General features: G+C 45.5%; 1 protein-coding gene across 1 annotated transcript; it reads right to left on the bottom strand.

Moving 5' to 3' along the window:
* Nucleotides 1-700: 700 nt before the first annotated feature.
* Nucleotides 701-3113, bottom strand: MSC (musculin). Its single transcript, XM_054816723.1, has 2 exons — nt 2439-3113; nt 701-1682 (listed from the first exon to the last, which is right to left on the bottom strand). Exons 1-2 carry the CDS (start codon nt 2964-2966, stop codon nt 1596-1598), a joined length of 615 nt encoding a protein of 204 aa, XP_054672698.1. The 5' UTR covers nt 2967-3113; the 3' UTR covers nt 701-1595.
* Between the last annotated feature and the right edge of the window lie 13124 nt (nt 3114-16237).

Raw genomic sequence — 16237 nt, 5'->3', positions numbered from 1 at the left:
CCTGACAAGAAACCAGGTTAAATTTGTTCTTGTTAAGCAAATGTTTCTTCCTCCTGGCTGCTTAAATGAAGAAGAGAAGGCTTTTTCTTCTGTGAAGCAATTCAGTCTTCTCCCTTACTGTGAGTTAACTGCTGATAAAATATTTTGAGAAAAAGAAAATCTTATTTTAGGAGTTTTAATCTTAAACCAGGAAGTCTGCTCCAAGTAGGAAAACTCAGCTGATTTCCCACTGCACAAATATGAAAGCAGATCAGAGTACAGATGGAAAAGTAAAATGACAAAGAACAGCAAAAGGAGCTATTACACTATCTTTCATACTATGAAGCAGAACAAATTACTGACATCCATTTATTAATCTACATTTATTTGTTTTCCTGCTTCACAGAAAAGTGACAGCGAATTCTGTAAGTTGTTAAAATGTGGTTTGCCCTGCTGATTGATATAGTACTGTACCTCACATGAATTGTTTGGGGTGAAAGTGTTCTTATCTGACTCGGTTGCTGGAGATGTATCTGTTCTCAAGAGATGAGGAAGATAACTGTGTTTACAAGAGCGGGTTTCAAGAACATGCATTACAAAGAGGTTCCTATATTGATGCAGCCACACACTATCACAGTACCAGTGAGTCATTGTAACCAAGCTTTTAATGTAATTTATAAAAAAATAGAGTTATTTACATTTTCAACTTATTTGATGGCATCCTCTTTTATTACAGCATTTGAATCAGTGAAGAAATGTCACTAGAACTCATTTGAGGGTAAACTTTTCAAAGATAAGCATGACAGTACAGGAAAAATGTTTAAAACATTGTGAATTCTTGTTCTTTTGCAGCATCATACAAACTCATTCTTTACAATGTGCACCCTGGCCTTATGGTAAGCAGAATTCCCTTCCAGATCAAGGCACAGAAACTCTGCCATGTTTCTGGGGACAGTCCCACATTCTTACATGTGGCACTTCAAGACATAACCAAAGGTATTGGTTTAATTCCGATGGATGGTAGCCTAAATGCAGAATGTAGCCACTTACATGTTTTTAGGAACACTCTGGTTAAAAGGACAAAAAAAATTACTATACTTATTGCATAGTTGCAGTAAACCAGATCCATGAATACAAAAGCCATCAAAATATATTATAAATCTATCTGAGTTTCAAAGCTACTCTAAAATACTGCTTTGCTTTAGAATACAAATAACACTGTTTGGGGTTAGTTTGTAGAGTTGTATTTTGGTCCATGCTGTTAATTCTATATCATTATATTCCTCTTCCATTAGTTTAATAGCCTCAGAACAACAGGTCCTCAGGCAGTGGTAAGAATGTTGAAGCCAGAAAAGGGCCTTTCCGAATCTCAGGCATAGCTCCTGCAGACAGTTCATAAAATCTCTAATTTCCACTGCCTCCTTTCTTTACTGCTTTAAATAAACTTCCCTCAGAACTCTAAGGGAAAAGAATGACGAGTGACACAGATTTAACACTGTTAGAGATGGGGGTTTGTCCCCATCTTGCAGTCTTGAGCTGATAAATCGCAGCTCTTAAAAATATCCAGCCCATAAAAAAGATCAACAACAACAACAAAAAAAATCAGTTTACTCTGACTATGCGGTAGTTCCACATAATCTGCTGGCAGTAGAAACTTCTTTGGTGTCAGAGTCAGGTCTTCCTGAAACCACAAATGGCCAAGTCTGTAAGCAAAAAAAGGTATTTCATATTAAAAAGAAAGTTTATCTTGGTATGAAACTGGAGCTTTATTACTGATAGATGTCTAACTCTGGTTCAGTTGCAAACACGTCATCATGTTTTAGTCCCTGTGGAAAGCACAGAGAGAGCTGAGTTCCTCTAACAAATACTTTCATTACGTTTTTCATTATAATTAAATACTCCACAATAGGGCTGCAATGGTCAGCAAAAAATTGTTCTGAGAAAAAAATATGCAACATTTCTCGTGCTTTGCAATTGTTTGCATCATTTTATAAATAATAAAAAAGCATATAAACTATTAAAAAACAATCACTCTGCGCTATATAAGCAACCTTTTTACCCCTGTGGCACGCATCAGGCATTTAGTTTTGTACCGACGAACTAATGACGGCTTCCTTGTGCTCCAAGCCAGCCCGCAGAGCGAATTACTCCTTTTTCGGACATTAAGCTTGCCTAATGCCTGAGGAATTAATTTCTTTAGGGTCCCCTACTCCGACTCCCCAGAACGGACACACCCGCCATCACCACAGGCCAAACCCGGCTCTCGGGTCGCCCCCGGGCGAGGATTACTGGGGATTTACGAAGCAGTCAGAGCCTCCCCGCGGCTTCTCCGACGGCGGGCACGGCTTGAGCGCTGCCAGCCCTGCCCCCGGGGGTTCCCATCGCCGCGCATCCCGACGGCGCCGGGGCCGCGCCCGGCCGTCCGCCTCCGCGTCCCTCCGCGCCCCCCCGCGCCCTACCAGGTTGACGGGGTGGACGTAGCCGTTCTCGTAGCGGTCCTCCTGCAGGAGCTGCCGGAGGTGGGCGATGTAGCTGGACGCCAGGCGCAGCGTGTCCAGCTTGGAGAGCTTGGTGTCGGGCGGCACCCAGGGCAGGCTCGTCTTCAGCCGGGAGAACGCCTTGCTCAGCACCCGCATCCGCGCCCGCTCCCGCGCGTTGGCCGCGTTGCGCTGGGACTGCTTCCCCTCGGGCGGCGGCCCCCGCTGCCCCGACGCCGCCTTCTTGCCCCCCGGGCCGCCGCCCCTCGCCCGCTTCCTCTTGCAGCCGCTGCCCGCTGGCCCCGCCGCGCAGCTGCCCTCGCCGTCCTCCTCCTCCTCCTCCTCTTCCTCCTCCTCTTCCTCCTCCTCCGCCGCCGAGGAGTTGTCCCCCGAGGGGTAGAGCTCGCCGCGGGGCTGGCGCTTGGCCGGCGGCGGCGGGTAGTCCAGCTGCAGCGCCCGCAGGTCCATCTCGGGCAGCTCCTCCGCCTCGCTCCCGGAGCCCGTGGACATCGCCCCGGGAGGGAGACAGGGAGGCGGGCAGCGAGGCAGGCAGGAGGGGGCGGACGGCCGAGGCGCGCCGGCGAGTCGGCCCAGCGCGGGGCGGCCCCGCCGCGGAGAGTCCGTGCCGGCGCGGGGGGGGCGCGGAGGGGGGATGCGCCCCTTGACAGCGCTATATATCGGGTGTCCGCGGAGCAAACCATCTGCCGGGCGGAGGGGAGGAGTGGGGGTGCGGAGGAGGGGGTAGGACGCGGCTGAGCCCCGCGCCGGGGGCGGTGCCTCTCCGCGCTGCCCGGCGCAACGCTGCGCGCTGGCCCACGGAGGCCCGTGTGGAGGGGACAGGCGGGGATGTCTCCAGGAGTTCGTGTGCTCTTGGAAGTGACGCCGCCGTGCGAATGAGCGCTTTCTCCCCGGGACGCAGCCCTCTCCTCGTCCCGGAGGACGGAAAATCCCCCCCGGGCTAATCCCGCAAGCGCTTTCGCGGGGAGGGGGGTACCGCTCCCCGTCTTTAAGGCGGCAGCGGCTGGGATGAGGCGAAGCGCAGCCCAGGGCTCGGCCCCCAACTCACCTGCATTCGCTCTCCCTCTTGCCTTTCCTTCGAGGTCGGGGGATTTCCCCGTCGAATAAACCCGCGCCCGGCCCCGCTCCCCTCAGCGGCTCCCCGCCCGCCGGGGTCTCCCCCTGCCCGCTGCCTGCCCTGCACCGAGCGGCGGCTGTGCGGTCCCGGTGCCCCTCCGCCGGAGCGGACGGGGGCAGCAGGGGACGCGACACCCAGGGGTGGGTTTGCGATTTGTAGGGAGCAGTGCAAAAAGTCGCTGGAAACGTGCGGACTGTGTTTTGATGGTGTCAATAACTTGGGGTGCAGCTACAGAAATGAACAAACGAGTATAACGTGTCCGAGGGCTTCTCCTTCCTCAGAGTAATTAGTTAAAAGCCAATTAGTTGGGTTGTGCACCGGGAGCTCTGTGTCACGGAGCAAATTAAACGAGGCAGCTTTTCGAGCTATTTGCGGTTCTTTTTAAACAAATTACGTGCTACAGCTTTTATAGAGTCCACGGGAGAGTGGGGGGCCCAGCATCCACTGGAAATGCTGATATGCAAATTTAACAGGGCTATAAATTTAAAAAAAAAAAAAAGGCAGCAACCAACAACTTGTATCCCTCCCACACCCCAAAATATCTCTTCTTTCCAGGATGAATAACTAGCATTTAGTTCCTCTCTGGCCTTCACGGCCCTGTCTGGATACGGTTAACCAGAATAAAAATTCAATTCGCGGAAAAGAATCTAATGACTACAACAGGTGGAAAGATCTTGTCCCGCAATTTTTGCTCCCGGTTTTTCCCTTCCATTTCCCTCCCAGCCGAGTGGAACCTTCCCGGCTGCTGCCGCACAACTTTCCTGGCACCGCCGGCCGCCTTTTCGCCCAGCGCTTTGCACTTCGCTCCCCGCCAGCCCTGTGGTCTTACTGAGGGCCACTTAACGCTGTATAAACCTTGGGTTCACCCGCTGGGGCTAGAACCACATCAGAGCCGGGTTTAACAGCAACCTTTCCAAGTGAAACTTGACATTTCTTGAACCACCGAAACAGGCAGCTGATCTTGCAACTGGATCTCTTGAACTTGGTTTGACACTACGATGCTCTGGCTGAGTCCACACGCTGTACGGTGAAAGGGGAGCGCGCCGGACTTCGGGGTTGCTCTGCCTCCCCAATTAGCCTACATTATCCGTATAAATATATATATATATATAAAGATACTGCAGGGGAAGACATATAGGTTTACTTTTTCCCCCCGTCTGGGTTGTTTATACAGGTGCGGGCTGAACGCTTTCCCTGCTAAAGATTAATGGGAGAAAGTGCTGAATTTCTTTAAACAAAGAAGAAAATGGTACCCAGTCTTAAAAGCCACAATGGCAAATCTCGCCTTTTCGCGCCTACCTCTGCCTCGGCGGATTAAAGGCGACGCACAGTGGATACATTTAATGAAGGGATTGGGGGTGGTGGAAATAACCGAATTCTCTCTTTGCCTGCTTCTTGGTTAGTAAAGGAAATGGGAAATGCAATGGACTAATTCAGGAGTGAGCCTCAGCGGTTACTTCGGATTTACACCTGACGAAACCGAGCAGAACTGACTCCTCTCACATCCATCAAACCTCTAATTTCTGCGACCTTGACCGAGATATCATTTTCAGGATAAAGTCTTTGATGGGGCCAGGGCATTACATCATTCTTCCATTTGTCCTCTAGCCAGGACTTTGATCCCTCATGCTCTCCGTGTGCCGAGTAGGGAAAATGTCCCTGGTATATCAGGGCAGCATTTTACACCCGTTATCAGGTGCAGACCCTTTCCCTCTCTCCATTAAAAGGTAAAAGCACGATCTGATCTATGTCCGGATCCGGAGGCCAGCATCACTCCTCTGTTTCAGGGTCCATCCCCGCACGCCGTGTGCGGTACCGGGGCAACCCGGGTCTGCAAAGCCCAGCGTGCGTGTGGAGGAAGAGGAGCAGCAGCAAAACCAGCTCCTGCATGGGAAGAAGCTACAGAGGGGGGCTTCCCCAGGGAGCTCTACCTCTGCCACCGTCGTTGGCCCTGAGGCCACAAAAAGCAGCTTTTCTCTGCTGAGAGGAGATCCCTGATTCAGGCAAGCGGGAGCAATGGGACGTAGTGGTTTTTTTCTCACACTTTTCCAGAAGTCACTTTGGTAAATAAATTTCACCAACCAACCCAAGCAAAGAGGAGTCCACGAAAACCAGATTCCTCCTTTATCTTTGGAGCAGATCAGGATGTTTCGTGCTGCGCCTGAGGACCGGCGAGGGACGGCGCTGCGCTGGGCGGACAGCATCCCCGCACAGGCCGGGCTGCGCCGGTGCCTGCGAGCCGCCGCCCCCGCGTCAGAGCGCGGCTCTAAACAACCCCACTGGGATGAGGCAGAGGGAGTATAACCCTCTTGTTTTCTTCCTAAAGTTTCAGAATAAATTATAGCAAAAAGCAAAAGAGAAAAAGAAAATCCAGAGGCCAAGTCCGTAGAACGCAGGTTATCTCCGAGGGTAGGAGGGGGAACTGCTAAAAGCCCCACGTCTTTCGCATTCATCCTCTGGGGTGTTGGCAGCGACAAAGCAGGGTGGAGGAGGGAGATGATGTGTTCTCGATAAAGTGCTTTAAATAAAGCTTTCCTTTGGCATTTGTCCTTTCCTCGAACTCAGCAGTGTTACCGAGTCATTTCGCTCCGACCTAAAGTGCACTTACACTTTTTCGGAAAGACCTCAGTGTAACAAGGGCGGTTTTATTCATTTTCTCGCAGTGGTGAGAAAGGCAGGATGTCTGGAGGGGAGGAGGACAGCGTCTGGCAAACGTCTCAGTCTTGATCTCTTCACAAGCGTCTACAACACACATCCATCCCGGCTGCGTGAAAGGCATGCAGCGCTTCTGCCGCGAAGGGATGCTTGACGTTGCTGGTCCTGTAGGAAAAAACAGGTGGATTAATTACAACCTTTGTTAAATGCCACCTAGAGCAAATAACGCCTCTGCATGGCTCAGATCCCCCGGTAAAGGCACCTGGTGAAGGGAGAAGTGTCCCTTAATCCCCCATCAGTCCTGCCCCCGCTAAAAACGCCTGCACCAGGAATGCTGTTTGCTACAGCCCGTTGCCGTGGGTGCCCTGTCCTTAGCCAGAGGTCTGGCACGGGTCGAGGCAAGCACTGAAGCCCTTTCCTATTGTCACTTCCTAAGGCGTCAGCGCCGTGGTGCCCGTGTCCCGGCCACCTATTTGGGAATGTTCCGTGTGAGCTAGCTCAGCTCCCCTGGGGCTGGGGGGATCCTGAAAGCATCACGGGGGAATGCGGGAACCGCCAGCCTGGGCAGTTATTGGAAACGAGGGTCTGTGTGTGTGTACATCTTGGGACTTCCCAAAAAAAGTGGCTTTCCATCATATGAGAAAAGTAAAAGCTACTCAGTGGGTCAAGCCATGTCAAATAAAGCAAACCGGATAAATGAACCCCCGGAAGGAAAAAAAAAAAAAGTATTTACTAGAATTTATTTTGCCTAGAGAGTGCGAACCTTCCCATCAAGGAACATGCTCAATTAACTCACTTGGTGAAGAGAGTACAAACCCGGGGTTAAAACCCGCCTCCTTGTCCCCCTCCGCCGCCGCCCAGGCACCAGCCCGCGGGCCCGGGGCTGCCCCGCTCCGGTACCCGGCAGCCTGCGGGGCGATGTCCCGGTGTGGCGCAGGCAGCGCTCTCCCCGTCGTCGGGGGAGGCTCTTCTGAGCGATCGCCGGCGGGGGCCAGAGCAAACCCTGGGTTCCAGGGGGGAAAGGCACCCGCTCCGCCGGCGGGGGCTGCTGGGCGCCAAGAGGAGGGGTGAGCCGCCGGGGTGCTGTGCGGGGGGCTGCCGGGCTGTTTATACCGCCTGGGCTGCGGGGAGGGTTCGTGCTCCTCGCTCAGCAACCCTGAGCACAAGCGGGGACATGCTTTTAAACTGAGAAAAACCCACAGGTTTGTCCTTCGAGCTGCTAACTTCCCCAGAGGGGATCCAGCCCCGCAGCGCAAGGGGAGACCATCATCCTCGAGGAAAGGAATCTCTCCCCGTTATTTACTCCTTCCCGCCTTCTCCCCGACGTTTCCAGTGCAATAACGACAACGAGTTGTTATCAGCTATAAAGGATCGCTGCTTTTCCCGGATTTGGGCCAGCAGTGAGTTTTCCTCAGGTATCCCCAACTTTCAGCAGGGTTTCCCCTATGGAATAGCCAGGCAAACTCTCTAAATACCTCCTGGCGCCAGAAGAAAGTTCTCATGTAATAGATACCCGCTGGTGTGAGAACACGGATTCTGCTCACTTTGTCAATCAGTCTGGGGGGGGGGGGGAGTGGTGGGTGAGGAGAGGGAGATGGGGAATTTTTTTTAATTAGAAAAAGAGAAGAAGGTTGGGTTTTTTTTTTCACTAATACTATTTTTTTAATGATGCCTGGAGATGTGCTGTTGGTCTGAAAGGACCAGAATTAATGGTGGTGTTTAAAGTGCAGCTTATTTCTTCTTTTGGAGCAAATTAGCTGGAATAACAAGCAAACATCAGGCAAGAGGAAACACTATGTTAGTCTCCTCCTTGTGTTTCAGTCTGAGAGGGAAGCCCACCAGAGCAAGACGGAAGAGATGGGGAGAGATAACACCACTACAGCACTTCATTATACTTGAACGCTCCAGCACACTCGCTCGCTTTGGCTGGGCTACAGCAGAGCAGATGGAGGAGTGCTGCTTCCCTAGGACTGCTAGTGAAATCAGCGGGGGCTCTCAGATGGGGACACACAGCCGGTGAGACAGCTTCATGGTCAGCAGGGGGAAAATCACCGCCCAGAGTTGTCCGGAGTCAAAGAAAACTTGGGCATCTCGGCATCACATCACTAGCTCTATTGAGGGAAGACTGCAAAAGGCACACACTGCAGTCACGGTGGCCTCATGTTCGGTTGTCTGGTGAAATTATTCCTCATTTTCTCTAGGGAACAAATATTCTATGGAAGGCACCTAGGCAGTGTCCTGAACACCAGCTAGGTCAGCATCTTGCAACACCTTACCTCAACAGTCCTCTGGCTCTGCTATGTGCAGACCATGATGAGATAGATGCTCTTTTTCTTGTAAGAGACAGCATCGCTCTGGCTGTGCTCTGTTCTCCTTCATAGAATATTGTGTATCCAGGTATAATATTCACTTTTTCAGCTATTTCAATTGGTGAGTCTATAACGCACCTAGATTTTAAATTGATAAAATTACAAGTGACCACATCCCCCGCTATGGGGTTAATTCAGGATCTGAGACATATGACATGACATGGTCTGAACAATTGTTTTTAGATGTAATAGACATAGTTCTTCTAGCATGCAATCTACACATATATGGGTAGGTCTGTATTTAAAAAGGAAGAGCTTGAAGTGTTAGGCTAAGAATTCAGCTATGATGTTTTTACACCAATTTTCCCACTTTCTGAATGCTTGTTTCCGTATCCTATATAATATTATACCAGAAATTTTGTTCTTTTCACAGTACTTCTAAAAAGTGCTTCTACATCTGAAAACACTTCATTACCGTAGTAATGCTTTACATTTAAGTAGCTAAAATGTTCCACAGTCTCCCAGGCTGCTTCCTGTCACCATTTTACAGTATGGTCTTTGCAGATACTTCTTGATGGCTGAAGATGAATTCTTTCGCAAGTTATTTAGTGGTCTGCTTTCCTTGTTTATTTTGTGATTGTGATCATATTCGTGTATATGTCTGTGTGTGTCCCCCCCTTTTCTTAATTTTTTTATTTCATTGCTTAGGACGAGGAATAAGACCTGAAAAAGAGATGTTCGGAGCCATACATTATGAATGGCAGTGAATTAAGCTTTCATAGATGTAGCTGTCATATTCACAACTCAAATGGTGAACCTTTAGAGAGGATTTCTGTCTTTCATTTCTATATTCAGGAGCAAATTTAATTTTTAGAAAAACCTATTCAACTTTCAGATAATTATGATCGGGCTGCTAGGAGATATGCTCCAGATGATTTAATCCTGCAGAATATCTCTATTAGCAGAATATCATCTCTTAAACCAATGACACTGGGAACTGGAGATCTCTTTCTACTCTCTACAGACCTTTAAACTTTGCCTTTTTTCTTTGACAGTTCACTGTTCATAGCAAGCACAGGTGAGTTCAAACTTTTGTCCTTTACCTTTCCTATACTTTACCATTTGAATTATGTTAATAGCTTATTATCAAGAGCAAACCAGCATCACAAAAGATACTTTTCTTTCTTCCTTTCACGGTCAATTTCTCTGAATCAGCAGTTGGAAAATAAAATGCATCTGGATCTATCTACATTTTGCTAAACAAAATGGCTATTCTGTCAATACCAGGGTTCTTGGCAAGGATGAACCCATGCTATTAAAGGAAACCTGTACGCATCATAGAAGAACCATTTTAGAATTATTACTTAAAATTAAACAGTTAACCTAATCTTGGAAAATTGGAGGCATACCTTGTATTTTGAATGGATGCCCATGAAAAGAAAAATGACAACACTACTGAGCAAGTTCATCAACTAGCATGAAAAATTACAAAGCCATCAGTTTTAACTAAGCTGACACAGTGACACAAGTTGAAAATCTGATTCACAATGTCTAGGTCTTTTCCTGTGGACCCTGGGTTAAAATAGGGGAGAGCCATGCCAAAATAAGTAAAATTGCATTTGGCCTAAATCTGGAAAAAAAAGAGTGCTTGACTAAGGACCTCTTGGTGCAACTAAAAATATACAGTAATGGATTCCACAGTCCCTCTGAGAGTGAGACTACCATGGTTCTCTCTCAAGCATGTTTTTTCTATGTGAAACCTGGTTTTAAGGACATTTACAAATTCTCTCACAGGTGTACTTATCATAACTTGGATGGTTATCAGTATATAAGGCAGTATGTATTAAATACCATGTGTCTTTGGAAACAAGCACAGACTGAGATACATGTTCTTCTGGTAAACTAGCTCCTCATAATGAATTTTACCATTCTTTTGCTGGGGAAAAAAGACAAAGATTACTTCAGAAAGCACGCAGGGCCTTTTCAAAATTAGTGTTCACCACTTCGAGATGAAATTGGATATTCATAGTAGCTACTGCAAATTTCCTTTAAATTCTAATTACTGCATTTCTACTATCCCACTAGCTGACCATTTCTGAGGAAAGATTATCAGGAACCAATATAATGGTTTTCTGGTCTTGGTATCCAATCTTGTGTAATTGTTGATTTGTTCACCTTAATTGGCTTAAAAAGTGCAAGTGTAACCTGCTTATAATTGGTAGTTAAAGGAAAGTACATTTACAGTTGACTTACCTTGACTCTTATTACTTCCAGTTCTCCTCTTACCTCTTTCTTAGGCTGTGATCGCACTGCCTCACCATGAAGCAGCTGGTTTGATGTTGCACTGCCCATGAGAGGTCAGGATCCCATGATGCCATAATGTAATGGACGCCAAACCCAGTAATCTGCTGTTTCAGTTTCATAAATCAGGATCATATTCTATGTTAAGGGTCAAAAGGAGACCATCGTCGTACACACTGCAACTGCTGTGCTGCAAGAGGAGCAAGGTGGCAAGGGACAGGATAATAATAATATGATTGACAAAGCAGAAGTTAGTGCAACCCATCAACTGGAAATAATACTTCTAGCAAATTGTTATGATTATTTTGCAAAATGTTAATTCTTTTTGGTCTATGTATGTGTAGACTGAATACATATATCTATTCTACTCAAATAAAGCAATGAGGCAATCACCAGAAATTAAACTGACTGGTTGTATAGGAGGAAATGCAGCTGATGTATCTATTCAAGAGCATGATGCTCTACTCATTTGTACATTCATTGCCCCAGATTTCCAAGTAAAACCAGCAACATAACACTGTCCTTACAATTAAATTAGAAGAGACTTGCAAGAAGTGCTCACGCACAAGAGCAATTATAAGCTTTATATGTTTATCTTTGTATTTTTCTTAAAGCCTCTGAAACTCCTGAACAAACATACCTTTCAACAGACAATCCTAATATTATCTGGTTCAAATTCTGAGGTTATCTGAAACGGATTCATTTCCTGGTTCAACCTAATACCAGTGGAGAGACAGCAAATTGTTTGGTCCTCTCCCAATCCAAGGTTTAGAAATCTCAGGGATCTGAGATTTCACATATACTCAACATTAAGTCTAACAACTTAATTAACAGCTTTGACTGCATCTGGAGATAAATCAAAGATGAAAAGGTTCTTTAATTTATATGGACATCAGTGTAAGTTTCTTTTTTTAAAAAAAAATTTGGTATAAAAGTGTTCCTAACCAATCCTACATTCAAACTTTGAATAGAAGACAGGAATGAGATTTGTTAAGCATTTGTCCTCTGTTTCTTAAAATTATGGTATGCTATCCAATCTACCAACTTCAGGAAGCTGGCCTCTGGCAAGTCCGCTTTTGGTTTAATGTCTCAAAAGCAAAATGGTTAAGATAGTTTGGACCTGTGATAAACACATTAATCTTCATGGTGTTGCCTGAATGAATCTTCAAAGGTGAACTGGTGAGCTGATACTCTTCTCCACAAAACCAGAAAGACTTAGAGTAAAAAAGTGCTTAAAACAAAGAAATCATCTAATCTTGAAGCAAGGAAAGTCAAATTTCTTGATATAGCCATTTTCTGAATGTCTTCTTTATCAAGTTTATTCAGCCTAGGAGCAAGGTGTTCATTGTTCTTCGAAAAATGCCACAGTTGCTGGATGAGCAACAGTTAAAGGCTATTACAGAAGATTACGTACAAAAGCAAAGACAAACTGCTTCTGACTTTTTGAGAATCCTCCTATGTTAATGTGCACGTTATGTCCGTTACCTTATAAAAAGGCTGTGAAAACAGAATTGCCTAAAATGTAACTTAGTGCTTTGGCTGGAGCTATCTCGATCTTATTGCTGTGCATTCTGCTTTTGTGAGCACTTGACATATAGACCCAATATAAAATAAGGGCTGCATTATTTGGCTGCTGGTTGTAAAAATGAACGAGTAAGGTGAAAGATGAGTAACTCTGGGTCTCTGGGGAATTTTTGGGGCATGGATACAGCAGATAGTTTATTTCTGTACGTGGGGGAATACTCACCAGGTTCAGTGAGTTCATCAGATTTCCAGACTCATAGTAGGATATGAGTAATAAAAGATCTACAGGTGCATAAAATCAGTCCTTCAAGCACTGAACATTTTTGTGAGTGAAAAAGGTGCTTTAAAAAAACCCTGTGACATCACAATCTGTTAAAAAATCATGCTTTTACATTCCAGCCAAGCAGACAAGAACAAACAGCCCAACTAACAGACCATTGAAGATGTAACTGTTATATTCAAGGTTGTTGTTATTTATTACATTGTGGAAAGACAAACCAAATGTGAGACCAAAATGCTGAATTTGCTTACCTAAAAGAGCATGTCAGGAGTCAATAGGAAGGGTAAAGGTATGATTTCTCATACGACTTCAGAAAGAAAAGCTTCACAGTAGTATCTCTGAAGCAATCATCCTAAACAGAGACCGGACTTACAGAACAAATGCTGCAGAGATTTAGGTAGTCTCAAAAGATTGTTATTAGTGTTTGGAAATCTCATAAGATTATGAAATGGATATAATGACAGAAAGGGAAGAACTTGGATGGATTATATATTAGTTTGGAACAAACTGTACATTAATATCGATCAACGCCTGCATTCTCAGCATAAGTGGAAATACTGAAAGACAGGTCCAAACACACCTTCTGATGCCTTTAGTGAAACAATAGATTTTTTTTTTATCGAAAGCATCTGAAAGGTTTAGCCAGCTAAGATTTAGCTGATGACAAACTAAGATGCAGATAGATGATGACCACAAAAAACAATTCTTCAGTGTGCCTGCAATCAGAAGTAATGACTTGTGGTAATGACAGTAAGTTTTCCAGCGAAGAAATACACATTAAAACAAAACTATCCAAAGGGACACTTTCATTTCAAGAAAATGTAAATAATTTTCTCTTTGGTTTTATGATACATTTTTTAAAAAATATTTTATAGTTGGCATCTGTCTGGACCAAATCCAACAGAAGTGAGCAGAATAAGGTCATGTCCAAGACCCATAAGGCTAACCCTTTACATGATTTTATCTAAATCACTGTGCTCTTAGGATTGTAGGACGATTCAAGGGGACAGGTTCTGCCACGCTTTACCTCAAAATTAGCACTTGTGTGAGATACATAGCTAATGCCTCTGTACTTAGCTATGTGTAGATTTTGAAAGGAAAATAAACAAGCATAAATCTTGTTTAGGGTGCAGTTAATGTCACCTAATTTCAGCCATCTCAGGGTTTGGTATCACACTTCAGATGACAGTTAGGAGTGAGTGGCAAGAGTTATAGTTTATAGGTCAATATGTCACCCGTTAAATTTGTTACATGAAATGTCAAAATGTGGGAGGCATTCATAAGGCAGCATACTGGAATACTGCATGGACATCCATTTCTTTCTCTGTGCAGATATCTGATGCATCAAAAGTGGGTTTTTTCCCTCCCTTTGAGTTCTATAGACCAATAAGATCTTGAAGCTTGGGCACATTCAGGCAGAAACAGATATCATGACTGAACAGGAAATGAAATATGATTAGAAAGATCATTCTTTTCAGGACAACTTTGCCTTTTAGCAGAAACAAAAGATTAGCAAGAGCTTAGGCCTTGTACCATGTGTTTGAGTTGAACAAGAAGAGAAACTTTTATGGGGTGTCTTTTGTGTCTCTAGAACTCTATCATGAACATCAAAACTGGAGTAGAGGATGCTATACAATAAAACTCCCCACGTTTTACTTTTATGCTTCTTTCGGTTCCTCTACTCATCCTTGCTATGATGAATAATTTTATCCGAACTAAACCATATTGACTGCCCTTTCCAAGCAGCCACAGTACTCCATTCATAATATCATTTTTAAGATAAATTCAGGAAGGATAAAGTATTCGGAAATAGGATAACATATTCCACTCTCTCCTCCCAAGTCTTGCTTTTCAAGCACATCAAAAATTATTTTAAAAAGAAGGAATAATTATATTGAGTCCTAAGGTCCATTCAATCCAATCCTGGTTTAGTGGCTAAAAGTGTCTAAAAGAATGTATGTAAAGGACAAGAATACAGTGATACTCCTCAGAAAAATCTCTCAACAGCCAATAATTTGAGTTTCAGTAATTTTCGGAGCCAGACATTTAGTCTCTAAATGTAATGGACCTTGACATATTCTTCTTCCATGAATTGACTTTGGAATCCATGTACACTTTTACCATCCCAGTGTTCTGCAGCAAAGCCTAATTAGAAATATAGGGTGACAAATCACTTTCATTTATTTAAGAGCAGTAAGGGTGGATGAAGAAGTTTATAGGAGGCTCAGGCTACTGCGAAACACACAAAATTATATGTGCAGACTGTATTATCTGCATTGGGTGTACGTACTAAATCCTGTGTGTCATATTTCCTATGAATGTGCGTTCCAGTTGGATGAGACTGGTACAGTGGATTTGTCACATCCAGCCCTAGACAGGAGACATACTGACAGCTGATTGTCGAATTCCCGTTCAAACAGTGATCTGAGACAGAAGTGATAGAATCACAGAACCATAGAAACGTTTAGGTTGGAAAAGACCCTTAAGATCATCCAATTGTTAACCTAGCACTGCCAAGTCCACCACTAAACCACATCCCTAAGCACCACGTCTACACATCTTTTAAATACCTCCAGGGATGGTGACTCAACCACTTCCCTGGGCAGCCTGTTCCAATGATTGACAACCCTTTTGATGAAGAAATTTTTTCCTAATATCCAATCTAAACCACACCTGATGCAGTTTAGGCCATTTCCTCTCGTCCTATCACTTGTTACTTGGGAAAAGAGACCGGCACCCACCTGGCTACAACCTCCTTTCAGGTAGTAGAAAGCAATAAGGTCATATGGTATGGAATATCCCTTTGGTCAGTTTGGGCCAGCTGTCCTGGCTATGTCCCCTCCCAAGATCTTGCCCACCCCAGCCTACTGGTGAGGAAGGGAATGTTAGAGGGACAGCCTTGATGCTGTACGAGCACTGCAGCAGCCAAAACACTGGAATGTTATCAACACCTTTCTAGCTATCAATAAAAAGAACAGCACTATGAGGGCTGCTATGGGGAAAATTAGCTCCATCTCAGCCAGACACAAAACACCTAGCCCTGCTGGCCACACTAGTTCTGATACAAGCCAGGATGCTGTTGGCCTTCTTGGCCACCTGGGCACACTGCTGGCTCATGTTCAGCTGGCTATCGACCAGGTCCTTTTTCGGTGGGCAGCTTTCCAGCCACTCTTCCCCAAGCCTGTAGCGTTGCCTGGGGTTGTTGTGACCCAAGTGCAGGACCCGGCTCTGAGCCTTGTTGAACCTCATACTGTTGGCCTCAGTCCATCAATGCAGCATGTTAAGATCACTCTGTAGAGCCTTCCTACCCTCCAGCAGATCAACACTCCCACACAACTTGGTGTCGTCTGCGAATTTACTGAGGGTGCACTCAGTCCTCTCATCCAGACCATTGATAAAGATATTAAAGAGAACTGACCCCAGTACTGAGCCCTGGGGAACACCGCTTGTGACCAAACCAACTGGATTTAACTCCATTCACCACAACTCTATGGGCCCGGCCATTCAGCCAGTTTTTTACCCAGCAAAGAGTACAGCCATCCAAGCCATGAGCAGCCAGTTTCTCCAGGAGAATGCT

Source organism: Grus americana, chromosome 2 (assembly GCF_028858705.1).
Source record: "Grus americana isolate bGruAme1 chromosome 2, bGruAme1.mat, whole genome shotgun sequence".
Taxonomy (NCBI): Eukaryota; Metazoa; Chordata; class Aves; order Gruiformes; family Gruidae; genus Grus; species Grus americana.
This window is presented reverse-complemented; position numbering and strand designations above follow the sequence as displayed.

Bases quoted from the DNA above. Each gene is read 5' to 3' on its own strand.
- MSC (XM_054816723.1), bottom strand. From the start codon at position 2,966: ATGTCCACGGGCTCCGGGAGCGAGGCGGAGGAGCTGCCCGAGATGGAC. The intron at 1,683-2,438 runs GTAGGGCGCGGG...TTTTGCTTACAG, and splicing joins ACGTCCACCCCGTCAACCTG to ACTTGGCCATTTGTGGTTTC.